The sequence below is a fragment of the Euprymna scolopes genome, chromosome 6 (assembly GCF_053919585.1).
Source record: "Euprymna scolopes isolate OS-2025 chromosome 6, ASM5391958v1, whole genome shotgun sequence".
Classification (NCBI taxonomy): domain Eukaryota; kingdom Metazoa; phylum Mollusca; class Cephalopoda; order Sepiida; family Sepiolidae; genus Euprymna; species Euprymna scolopes.
In genome coordinates, this window is record NC_136487.1 from 137,018,754 (window position 1) to 137,032,008 (window position 13,255).

The window sequence follows — 13,255 nt, forward strand, 5'->3', positions numbered from 1 at the left end:
GATGGGAGAAAACAGCTGAAGTGTAGATGACAGTTCGGGATCTATTAGGTTGGTGACTCTTTTGAACCTTGTCTAGGAGTGAGAGACTAGTAGCAAATGCACCAGCCCAAATGTGACAACAATACTCCATACATGGGCGAATGGTGGTCTTGTAGAGGTACAGGATACTTTTAGGCATAAGTAACTTTCTAGCACAGTAGAGAGAGGCCACCTTCTTCGCAGAAGCCATGGCAATGCCCCTTATATATCTGTTCCAGCTCATGTTTCCTGTGAACGTTAAGCTGAGGAGTTTGAACAAATTACTTTCAGGTAATGTATCATTAGCCATAGCTATTGGTGGTTCAGAAGGTTTCTTTTAATTATTAAAGGAAAGAAGTTTAGTCTTGGCAGCATTGAATGTTACCATCCATTTTTATCCCCATTCCACTACAAACTGGAGGTCTTCCTCTACAGTTTCCGCTATTGCCTTAGATATGTGTTCATTCGTTTCCCCTCGTGCCTACCACAGAGCGTGGTGTCATCAGAAAATATCACCATCTCAGAGACAATTTTATCAGGGAGGTATGAATATCAGGAATAATAGGTCCAAGGATCGACCCCTGAGGTACACCCACATTTATATCATACTGTTTTGATGTACATCCATCGAGGACAACCTGGATTCTCCTCTTAAGGAGGATTTAAGTATTTGTCCAGTGATACCACATGATCTGATTTTCCTGAGAAAACCCTCATGCCATACCCTGTCAAAAGCCTTATCTACGGCTACTTCCCTACCTTCCCCTGCTTTATCCAGTACATGGTAAATATGTTCAGAGATTACAGTTGGGATATTCACAGTACAAACGGGCTTGTCTAAATCTGTATTGTTGGTCAGACAGAAGTTTAGCATCTGTAAGGTGGTGGACTAGAGCTTGATTGATTATGGACTCAAATATTTTGGCGAAAAGAGGGAGGAGGCTAATGGGGTGATAATTTAAGGGATCAGTTCTTTCATCATAATTCTTGTAAACTGGTACCACAGAAGCAGTTTTCCAGCAGTCAGGAAAGCAAGATTCATTAAGGCATTTGTTGAAAACTTTGGAGAGAACTGGAGCAACCTCAGCAGAGCATTTTTTTTTTTTTAATAGTACAGCCGGGATGAGATCAGGTCCACATGCTTTTGAGGTGTCTATGTGTTTTATGATATCATGCACTTGAGAAGGGTTGATTTTCAGATCATCTAATGTGGTTTCTGTCTGCAAAGGAAAATCAAGGAGGGGGTGGTTTGCTGAGTTGAATGCATAGTTTTAGGCAAACTGACTGGCAAGCTTATTAGCCTTCTCGGTTACTGTTCAAGCAATCTAGTGATTGCTGGATAGTGAGAGCATTGTTGATTGCCCATTATTTACTACATTTGTAGATTTTCTAGAAATCACAAGTTCCAAATTTCTGTGCTTCAATGCATTTTCTGGTGGTTTTGGCGTATTCTCCCTTAGATGTCGCTATTTCTGTCTTGCAATTATTTTTAGCATCTATAAACTTTTGTCTGTTTTTATTGGACTTCTGTTGGACAAATATGAGCTATGGCAGTTGCGCAAGTAGAAGTAAACCATTGGGCAGAGTGGAGTTTGCTATAGAACCTCCGTGTGGAAATGTGTGCTTTAATTGCTGCTTTGAACCATTTGGTGATCTCATTTGCACACTGTTCTGCAGAAAGAGAAAAGATATTTCCCCATGGGATATCTCTGATAATATCCCTGATGGCTTCCCAGTCAGCTTTCTTATAGTAGCTTGTTGTTTTTTTTACTGTGGCGGACATTAAAGTCACCAAATACATGTATTTGCGCGCTAGTATCAAGAGAGTGTGCTGTATCTATGCTGTCAGAGACTTGGTTGATTAGGTAGCAGTTCTGGGTCAAGGGTGACCCGTAGAGAAAATTAAAGAGTAGCTAACGTTATGTTGTAGGTTAAATCTAAAGCACATGAAGGCCTGGCCGTCTGATTCTAGATTTAATTCTCTAGTCAAGGGGAGGGTATTTTGAATATAGACACCAAGTCTGTGCATATGTCTGTGTGAGTTCTTACAGCAAAGTGGAAGAAAGCCAAACATGTTAAAGTAGTTAGAGGGGATAAAGGAGTGTCTGTCAGTTTTACTTAGCGCCAAGATATCTGAGGAGTTTGTTAGGGGAAATCATCTAAATTACTTTCAAGTCCATGAATATTCATGAATGCAAGCCTCAAGGGTGGAGACAAATTGGTTTTGTTTGAGTTTGCACCCGGCTTAATCATAATTTTTGATTGAACGGTCATTTTTATTAAAAAGTTTCAGTTTTAGGATGAGAAGTGCTGGACAAAGTGGTTGTGTGAATACCAAACATGCAACATAATTAGACCATCAGTCAACTCTTCATCTACAGGATTGTGGCCTTGAGAAATGGCATAACTACCATCCCGATATTATACATCTTATGATGGAGCAGCTGCTTTAAGTGCTACCAAAGAGTTACTGTCAGTCGGAATACAGCAGCCAGACAAACTGCCAACCTGTCGGACAAAAATCGACCCAATCCAACTGCACTGGCATATATAGCACTCAACCACCCCCAAGATACCCAGTTTTAGGGGATGGAGATGTTGCGGGAGTGGGGAACGGCGTTCATTGCCCTAATCAGGAAACAAGGTCAAACATTGGGAGTCTGTCGAGTTCTTGTGATCGCATCTCTGTGCCTGACTAATAGGCAAAGAAGGAGTATGAAAGCCAGGTGATAAGCAGAACCTATCTATTCCTTAAGCAGTTTAGGTTTGCAAACCGGTAATTTGTTAGAGCCACCAGTTCTAGAAAGGTTGAATCCTTCCTCCCTTTTTAGTGTCAAGATGTATGAGGTCAATAGCACAGGTTTAGCTTCAAAGTTTTCTTTCTCTCCTAGATGGATGACCTGAGGAGATCTACGGGTCCATCAGCCCTGAGAGGGTTAGCCCTGTGCCTGGGTCCTAAACCAGGTATTTCTGTGAGCACACATGGGTTGTTATTAGTTGAGTTAGTACTAAAGGTTATATATCTACTGAAAATTTACACTCCTCAGAATAATTTAAAAGGATTTTACTACGCTTTCCATTTCATTGTATATGGAAAAAAGAGAGTAATTAAAAACGCATGTGATGGGAGAATCTAGATTTGCAACTGGTTGATTTAAAGAGAGGAGTTATATATTTAAAATATTCTTCAATTGATTTAAGAGAGTTATTATATATTTAAAATATTCTTCATATATTAGTTTAAAAATAAGATGAAATGTTAAGGTATGATTCAAAGAGATATTAGAAATTAAGATAAAATTATATGCACGAACTCATGGTATTTAAGTTGATACAAGGAAAATATAATATATACCTATTCAACATACTTATACAGTTAAGTAAATCTATGATTAAAAGTACATTTTAGTACAGTTATAACTGGAAGTAAGGTATCATCTATGGAAGATTCAGCATAAATAATTAGATATAAATAGCAATATGGACACATTTACAGCATGTACAAACATATAGAAATTGTATATGTTAAGTATACTAGCATTTCAGCCCGGCGTTGCTCGGATGTTTGGAGGTGTATGTTAAGCAAAAAAAAAAAAAAAAAAAAAAAAAAAAAAACATCAATTTTTTTAACTTTGACCCCTATTATCACCCCTTATTGTTTTGGGCTCAAATCAAGTTATTAAGTTAAATCCATGCCCAAGGAACCTATATATAAAATTTCAAGTGTTTAGACCCAAAATTGGCGGATGAATTTGGTAGAGTTCTCAAAGGTAAAATCGTTGAACTTTGACCCCTTAACACCCAAATTTCTGTCCGAAAACCGATCAAAGATTTTCCCAAATCTCAGTACCCTGTATATCAAATTTCGAATCTGTAGACTTAAAATTGACAGAGTTATTGCGTAGTAAAATGTACACAGACACACACAGACACACATGCACTTTTATAGATAAAGTTCTTTTAGTCTCTAAGGTTTAAAGATTTTAAATCCTCCTTTCATTAAATTCAGAAATGTATTTTGCATAATCATTACTAGAATTTTTTGTATTAGTTTGACTTAAAAGAAATGGTTCGAACTAAGGTTAAAATACAGTGTTATGTTAATGTACATTTGGATTCAAAAGATGGTGTTGGTTTCACTTAGCGCCAAGATATCCGAGGAGTTTAAAGGGTTTAAAACGATAATATCACTAGCGCGGAAACATAATTTGGAGTCAGAATAAATTTCTATTTTCAAACTATCTTCAAACTATCAATGATTTTTCCTGTTTTGGAGGTGACGAAATTCAATTGTAGTCATTTAGACAAAAAAAAAAAAAAAAAAAAAAAAAAAAGAAAGACAAAGAAAAAAAAAGAAAGAAAAACAAAATAAAAAATAAAAAATAAACCAATCTTTTATACCCCCCCTTTTTTTTTAGAACAGATTTGATTTGTCAAAATGAAAACTACAAAACGACAGAAATTGATTAAAATGTGGACAAATTAAAAGATTTTAGTACAAAAGACAGCATATTTGCAATGCTTAAGAATTAAATGAATTCTGGAAAATATAATTACAAAAAAAAAAAAAAAAAATTATCGTTAAGTCTCGGGGAGAGAATCCAGTTCTCACGCGTTAACCACGAGAAATACAGTTGAAATTAAAACAAACACTGATTTTATTTACAAAATAACATTGAAGAAATATAAATATATTTTCTAATACTGATATACTTTTTTTTTTTTATATACATAAATCGATTCTAACTATAACGAACGAAATAGAACACTTAAAAATAGCAGACGATTAATAAGACACCACAGTCGTCTGCCATTTTAGGTGAAAGACTATGCACTAATCCTCATATATATGTAGTAGAGATTTAGAAAGCTATCAATGCGAAAAATGAGATATAGTCGGTGTTGGTGAGAGAAGACGAAAACAAGTGGCAATTTACAAATCAATAAGTACATATATTTATTCAGTTGTATTAAATACAAATGTCTTACTTGTTATGTCTGTGACAATATCCATTATATTTCGGGAAAAAATATCCCCCCCCTTTTCAAATGGTGGACTTGACAGATCGATTCAAAACATGCTAGATGATGGAGCGGAAAATGAATTGAATGTTTTCATTTTCCGCTCCATCATCTAAGATGTTTTGAATTGATCTGTCACGTCCACCATTTGAAAAGGGGAATTTTCCCCCCCGAAATATAATGGATATTGTCACAGACATAAGATATTTGTATTTAATAGAACTGAATAAATATATGTATATATAAAATATATGTATGTACTTATTGATTTGTAAATCGCCACTTGTTCTCGTCTTCTCTCACCAACACCGACTATATCTCATTCCTCGCATTGTGATAGCCTTCTAAATCTCTACGACATACCTATCCCACACAATGCTTCAAGCAAACTACATATATATATATATATATATATATATATATTTAGTTTTTTTTGTTTTTTTTAAAGCAACTAAGTCATAAAAGAGTAGTTAAAGCAAGATAAAATAGTTCTTGACTAATTTCCCCAACGGTATTTCCGGAGCTTTGGTAGAAGAACGAAGTACTTAACCGAAACTTATACACTTTCTTCATGTACAAAAGACCGACGTGCGAATGGTTAAAGTTAAAAGAAAGAATTTTGAACCCACCCCCCAACAGTTGAAACACTAAGAAAAAAAAGAAAAAAGAAAAAAAAAGAAAGAAAAAAGAAAGAAAAAAAGAAAGAAAAAAAGAAAAAAAAAAGAAAAAAAAAAGAAAAAAAGAAAAAAAAGAAAAAAAAGAAAGAAAAAAAAGAAAGAAAAAAAAGAAAAAAAAAAAGAAAAAAAAGAAGAAAAAAAAGGCTTTTCAAATTATAAACTGCTCCGTCCATTTCAGAGACAAAAGAGATTCTCCGTCAATATTCTGGACTGACTCTGAAAGAACTGAAATCCCCTGCATACCAATTCATTATAAGTACCTGCGTTTAATAAACAAACATATATTGACCATATTTGCCTCCCCACGGGGGCAGAGAATGGGTTTTTGATAAGAAGAAAATCCAGCTCCCCAAAAAGAGGCACTCTAGAATGGAACAAAAATAAACGTTGCCTCAGTCTAGACAGATTTCTAATTCAATTACCGAGGACAGGAAAGATGAAGTGTAGTAATCAAAATAGTACACTTGCCTCAAGGCAAAAGTTCAAAAACTGTCAGCATCTAGCAGGGACGTGAAGTGGGGTGCCCAATCCAAGCACCTGTTCCTTTTACTCCTGTTTTTTTAAAGTGCCCTTTTCAGAGGAATGCATTATAGGCCTGTGTTCACTTGAGCACCTGCCTTGAAAAAGAAGTTATCTGCAAGTAATTTAAAAAAAACTGCATGATTCGTTGGTTGGCGGATATCACTTTTCATTTTAATATAATTCTTCGTCTGTAGATAAAGCGCGAAAGCAAAACAATAATAAAATAAACAGGTGCTGACTGCTGATATAGATCAGCCCCCATGGTTATCATGATTAGCTCGTTAAAATCCGACAAGGAGCTACAATTACACTGATTCCTGAAAATGTATTAAAAAAAAAAAAAAAAAAAAAAAAATCTTTACATATATTTACATTGTGTTGCATTGTATTATTGTAAATTTTTGCATTTTATCGTTTGTTTTGGAATTATTGTTTTTGTTGTTTTAATTTATATATATATATTTACAATGGAGCCACCACGACCACCACCACCTATCAAGGCGCGAAGACCATTCGAGGATAAAGGTTTATTGAATAGTGGTCACCGAGACAACAGCGTAGTGATCGTTAGTGGTGAAAATTCGGTAGAATATGATTATTTAAGGGGACAGCTCAACAAGAACTTATTTACATTGGACTTGAAGACGATCAGGTTGTTGTCAGCTGGAAAATAAGCCTGCGGAACAGAGTTACACAGGCGGGCAGATTTTCTGTATTTTCTTTTTTAATTACCGCCACAAGTGCTAGTTTGAATGAGTATTGGACAGTTTTCCTCTTAATAGTCAGAAATACCCCCCCCCGTCCCTAAACTTTTCGAAAAAATGTATAAATATAGATACAGAATAGAATAGGATGAAGACGTTGGTTCTAAATTTCCTTATCAAAACTAAAAAATAATAAATAAACAAATAAAATTAAATAAATAAATAAATAAAAGAATGCCAGCGTAACGTAGAATATATATATATATATATATATATATATATATATATATATATATATATATATATATATATATAAGATGCAATTGAACAATCGGCACCCCGCTTACAATTTTTTTTTTCTTTTCGTCTTTTTTCAACTATTTCTGCGGATAATTATCGATTGAAAAGTAAGCTACCAGATTATATATAAACAAAAATTGAAAAAAAAAATAATCAATATTTTTTGACGTTGGCTCATTCACATTCACCCTTCTATCCCACCGCGCCATTATTATTTTGTAACTATTCTGTACTTTCACCTAATAATTTAATAAACAAATAAAACTTGAACTTGAATGTACTATTTAAAAAACAATGCAGGTTGTTAAATGCAAAAGCACCTTTAAAAAAAGTCGTAAATAAATGAAAAAATAACGGGAGGCGATAGGGGAGAGGGTGACTCAGGGTGACAGACCAAACTTTTCGCAAAGTCAAAATTCGCAAAAAAAAAAAAAAATAAATAAAAAAAAAAAAATAAAAAAATGGAAAAAAAAAGTGGATAAAAAAAAGAGCGAAAACAAAAATTGCATATACAATAAATAAATGTCAAAGTTAAGATAAATTAGTTTGTGTTTTTAACTTATTTTACAACGTTTACTTACTTTGGAACGGGAAAAGTGTCAAGTTTTGAGTTAGAGCGAAAAGAAAAATGACGATCTTATTACAGCAATTTGAACCTTCAATAATCGCTCAAAAATCGAAAAGTAAACCAAATACTGGTAGAGAAACCCAGTCAATAAATATCATCAATAATGTCAATGCGTAATGTTTTACTAGTATTGTTAAATGTTCTATTTTTGAGCGATTATCGAGGGTACAAATTGTTATAAGAAAACCGCAATTATTATTTTTTTTTTCGTTCTAACTCAGATTTGACACTATTTTTGTTTCTAAGCAAAAAATAAGTTAAAAAATTAAAAATAAAAAAATTATCCAGGTATATAGAAGATTAGCTTCTTGCCTTTGGTAATATTTATTTGCTGTATATTTGTCATCATTGTTTTGTTTTGTAAAAGAAAATTAAAGCCCACATCATGTTTAACGCGAACAACTAAAACTAGCGAAAATTAAATATTGCATCACTCACCAGATGTTGTCGACGCAACGCAAAGAACATTAGGCGAAGAGAACTTTTCAGCAATCGCATAAAGAAAAAAAAAAAAAATCAAAACACAGGCACAAGGTTTTAGTTTTTGTTTTGTTTTTTTATCTGTTCGTGTGTAACACCCCAACCCTCATCGAGGGAAGGGTTTTCAAAGATGGCCTTTTAGTGGACCAACTTAAATACGATTGGTGCAGATCTTTACTTAATGCCCTCCTCAATGTTATTGCCATCGAAGACACTCCCACTTCACAGGTGGTGATTTTGACAAATAAAAACACAAGCCCGGCCACGATTTTTTTATTTATTTATTTATTTTTATTTTAATTTAATGTTCGATCGTATCGATTTGAATAACGTTTCGGCCTTTCTTTTTTAGTTGAAATCTCCATCTGTTTGTCCGCACGTTATTTATTAACCCCCGCCCCAGATCAAGATTATAAATCAAGTTCCTTCAACTTCCTTAAAGGAGCGCTGTATGCTTGCAAACATTGCCGCAATCAGACCCATTGATATTTCACAGCCAAAGTCCTCAGAAATCAAGCCCCCCCCCACCTCCCTACCTGGGTCTAACACTTAAATTCTATATGAGGTACATACCTCAATTGTGGCCCTTCAAGTGATCGACAATAATCTACCCTCCCTTTTTTTTTTTTTTTTTTAATTTTCATATTGTTCAAGCTGGGGATGGGGCATCCTACCAGATGCAAGACATCCACCCGCTAATTCAGATACTCCAACCGAGAGATCTTTTTAAGATTCTGACTGTCCCTTAATGTGCAATTGTCTGAATCTCTCTTGCACTTGGTTCACCGGGTATATTTGTCAGGTAGCTTTTGAAATTCTTTTTCATGGGTCTAGTTGCTCCTATAATTAGTGGAATAATGGAGATCTTCCTAAGATTCCAGTTTCTTTTCATGTCATATATAGTACCTTGTTATTTCATTATCTTTTCCCCCCTCTCAGCTCTGTTTCTTTTTCTTGTCCCATGGCTCCGTTTTCAAGGTACGTAGCGGTAGGAATTGCATAGTTATAGTGGATGGTGTAGGACTTATTTTCGACTGTTCTTTCTGATAAACATGTTCTCAGGATTTCCTTCTGCATTTAAGGAAGGTGGTTTCCTGATCCCGGAACAGGCCATTTTATTTTTTAATGACCTTTTTGCTGTTGACTGAGGTTAAAGCTGCAAAGTCCCGAGTAGGGCTAGGAGGTCCACGCTCCCAGAACTTGCTTCCCGTCTTTCAAGGAGGGGAGTAAGTTTAATGTTTACTATCTGAGGTGCTTCAACCAGGGGATGCTGACGGGGCTTCCCAGGCAATTTTTGTTAGGCCAGATTACTCCTCCCCCCGCGCGTGTTTAGGGACAATGGCTTGTCCTTCTCCACTTTCCTGACCTTTTGTCTCATTTTCCTGTTGGGGGATGGAAGTAAATACCTTACTAAGAACTCTATATGTATTTTTAATGCCATGTTGGCCTCTTTTGAAGCATTTTGTTGAGGAGTCTCATGCCGCTGGAGCTTTTGCCTCAGCACAAAAATCAATGCAGTCTAGACCAGAGGTCTTCAAACTGTGGTCCACAGAGGGTCCGCAAGGACAAGATGGGGTCTGTGGCCAGACAGCCAAGACTTTTTTTATGGGTAATTTGATTTTATATATGTTTTTTTAATCGAAATTTGTCTTATAATCTTTAGATGTATGTACCTAAAATTTTAATTTGTAGTTAAATTTAAGCTTCTTCCTTTAATGGAACTTCCTCTGATGGTTTTAATTTAATAAATTTTTAATAATAAACTAGACTACCCGTGACCTGTTCGGTCAGTATGTTATATTAGCTATGGAATTCATGTAGGAGCGTGACACTTGTGACGTAAAGAAAATAGTTTTTATTTTTGACATAACAGAAACATTTCTATGAAAGTATATTAAAATGAAAAATCATGAACGGATCACTCAAACATGAAAAAAAAATCCTCCCTATTCGTGTAAAGTTACCTATTTTTCTGAATAATCGCTCAAAACTCGAAAATTAAACATGATTTTCCTACGAATCAAACGCTAACGAAAGTCATTTAGCAGCAAAAACGCACATGTACCTACCAATGAGAAATATAAGAATGAAAAACCCATATTGGAATCCTTCAACCAAGTTATAGAAACTTAAAATCTAAAAAAATAATAAAACCTGAAGTAAAAAAATAAAACCTAAATAAATAAAATAAAACTAATATTGAAACAGATTAGTAAATGTGTCAACAAATTCACCGTTCTCACACAACTATTTTGTATCTAGAAATGTAAACAAAAAATAAAAAAGGAAGGAAGGAAGGAAGGAAAAGGGACGGGTAGAGAGTAGCAGTAGTCTTTGCTTTACTACAATTGTTCTTATGTTTGTCAACAGGTTAAAGTTGTTTAGTTGTAAGAAAATATATATAGTTGTAATAAAGAATAGTTGCAAAACACCCCCACTCTTTCCATGTTAAAAATAATTTCAAAATAATAACGTTAATATTTCAGTGCGCAGGTCAAAATCTGCAAAAGAAGCGATTTGTGTTTATTTGTTTACGTTGTTATGGGTTAATGTTTATGCACGCATGCGCAACCGGATGTCATAAACCGGAAAGTGGGTTACATCACTTGTTACAAAGTTATTTGAGTTTTATACTTATATAGATTAATAAATGTGTGGTAAACAAAATCTGTTTTAAACATTTGTAAGTTTTTTTTTTTTATTATTATTCTGGTAGTTACTTATCTATTACCATGCAACTAACGCACTAAAAATTCAAAATGTGTATTTTTAGCAAATTTGTTTCTTTTATTATCATGATTGGTACACATTTTATTTATTTTTTTGTAGAAACATTAAAAAATTTTAAATAAGGTTATTGATAGTTTTTTAATGAAAAGTACCTACTTACAATTTGTAATATTAAAATACTTATTATTTATTATTTATAACATCTTATTTTAACCAACTTCATAATTTAAACAAATGAAAAATATGTTGTCTTTTCGTAATGATTTTATTTATTGGCTGACATATGGAAGAACTTTACTTAATTCATATGCCTTTTTTTATTTAAAAAAATATTTTTTTCGTTACTTTCTTTAATCTTTTTATGTTTTGTAGCATTGACTTAATTACTGACGTGTGAGTTTTTAAATTTTAAATGTCAAAAGGGTTTGAAATAATAAACGTTTTGTTTTTTGGTATTTTATTCTAACTGGTAGAAATAACTGGTAGAAATACGTTTAACCTCTTTAATACAAAAAAATCCTTTTTCAGTTGAACATTTAATAAATTTGTTTATAATGCGTATATGGCAACAATGAGAAAGGAAGCAAGGTACTTCATTAGCACAAATCCTACACTCCAAATTTTTCATTTTTATAAAATGTATTTTTTCTTTTTCCTATGATTTTGAACATTTATAAAAATATAAAGAGTTGTTATTTGTTATTGCTGTTGAAATATATTCGACGTTGTGTTCCTGTGTAGTTTTTTTTACACAAAATTAAATCTCCTGCATAGTACAGAACAAGATTACAATGGGGCTTGAGCATTGATCGCGTGTCAGGAATTCTTAATGTCTGAATATCTGATTTTTACTTGTTTATGTTCCTAAATGACTAAGCTTGCATTTTTTATACAAAAAATATTTCATCAAAATTTGATTTTTCAGGGTGCAAACTTTACCCATGGATAAATTTTTGAAACGGAAAGCTCATGATGAAATCAACTCAGAATCTGATACAGAGGCAGAAGAGATTGTTCAGAAAAACAAATTTAAAAAATATGATGCGGAGTATATTGGATTTGGATTCATTGAAAGTGTGTCCAATGCTAACAGACCACAGTGTTTGCTTTGTCATCAGTTGCTGTCGAATGAAGCCCTGAAGCCAGCTAAATTGCAGCAACATTTAACAACAAAAGATTTTTTTTTAAAGAAAAAGGAATGATTATTTAAAGCAGACGAAATCTTTTGCAATGTCAATAACATCAAATCATAATCTATTACGGACATCTTATTTAGTGGCACTGAGAACTGAGTATGGTTCGTGCTAAGAAGGTCCATAATATTGCTGAAGAACTTGTATTGCCCTGTGCAATAGACACGTGTGAGGCAGTTTTGGATGAAAAATGTGCTGCAAAATTGACAGCTGTGCCACTGTCAGGTAACACAATTGTGCAAAGAATAGAAGATATGTCAGAAGACACAAAAACTCAGTTAATTGACAGAGTTAAAACGGGCATTTTTTTCATTATAACTTGATGAAAGCACAGATATTACCAATGGATCTCAACTTATGGTGTATGTGCGATATTGTTGGGAAAGTGAAATGCTTGAAGATTTTCTATTTTGCCATCCTATGTCCGCTAGAACAACTGGTGACGAAGTTTTTAAAGTATTGGACTCTTTTCTTTCTCAATCAGGCTTATTATGGGCCAGTGTATTGGCATATGTACAGATGGGGCAGCGTCAATGACCGGTATTCACTCAGGTGTTGTGAGGCATGTTAAAAAAGTAGCACCTAATATCACTGCAAAACATGGCATGATTCATCGACAAGCTCTGGTTGTCCCCCCCCCCCCAAAAAAATGGATACTTCTTTGTCCGAAGTTTTTTCATCTTGTATTAAAGTGATAAATTTCATTAAAACCAGACCACTGTTTAGTCCTTTCTTTGCAATACTCAGTGGTGAGATAGGAGCTGAACATTCAAGCCTGTTGTTTCATACAGAGGTAAGATGGCCATCACGAGGTAAAGTAATTCAGTGTTTATTTGAACTTAGAGAAGAACTGTTGATGTTTCTGTGTGTTCATGATGCTGAAATGGCTTCGATAATAGCGATAAAATTTGGCTTTGCAAAGTTGCTTATCTGGCAGATATATTCAACAAACTTAACTGAATTTATCTCTACAAGAAAGAA

The 13,255-nt window shown here is 34.0% G+C and overlaps 2 protein-coding genes across 4 annotated transcripts in view; one reads left to right on the forward strand and one right to left on the reverse strand.

Annotated features, from left to right (window-relative positions):
• The window catches only part of LOC145277978 (oxidative stress-induced growth inhibitor 1-like), a 204,298-nt gene that overhangs the window by 67,840 nt on the left and 123,203 nt on the right, over positions 1-13,255 (reverse strand). The window contains exons 1-2 of one of the 3 annotated variants that reach the window (XM_080130118.1): positions 8,310-8,545; positions 6,186-6,351 (exon numbers count right to left, since the gene is read on the reverse strand). The exons of 1 other annotated variant lie outside the window; for it this stretch is intronic. The gene's annotated coding sequence lies outside the window, so the exon portion shown is untranslated. Of the gene's footprint in view, positions 1-6,185; positions 6,352-8,309; positions 8,546-13,255 lie in introns of those variants that run through there. One more of the 3 variants, XM_080130117.1, reaches the window with a different exon arrangement.
• Positions 12,376-13,255, forward strand: part of LOC145278252 (uncharacterized) — an 81,091-nt gene continuing 80,211 nt past the window's right edge. Inside the window, exon 1 of the mRNA XM_080130541.1 lies at positions 12,376-12,564. Coding sequence (XP_079986667.1) covers positions 12,376-12,564 — 189 coding nt within the window. The remainder of the gene's footprint in view (positions 12,565-13,255) is intronic.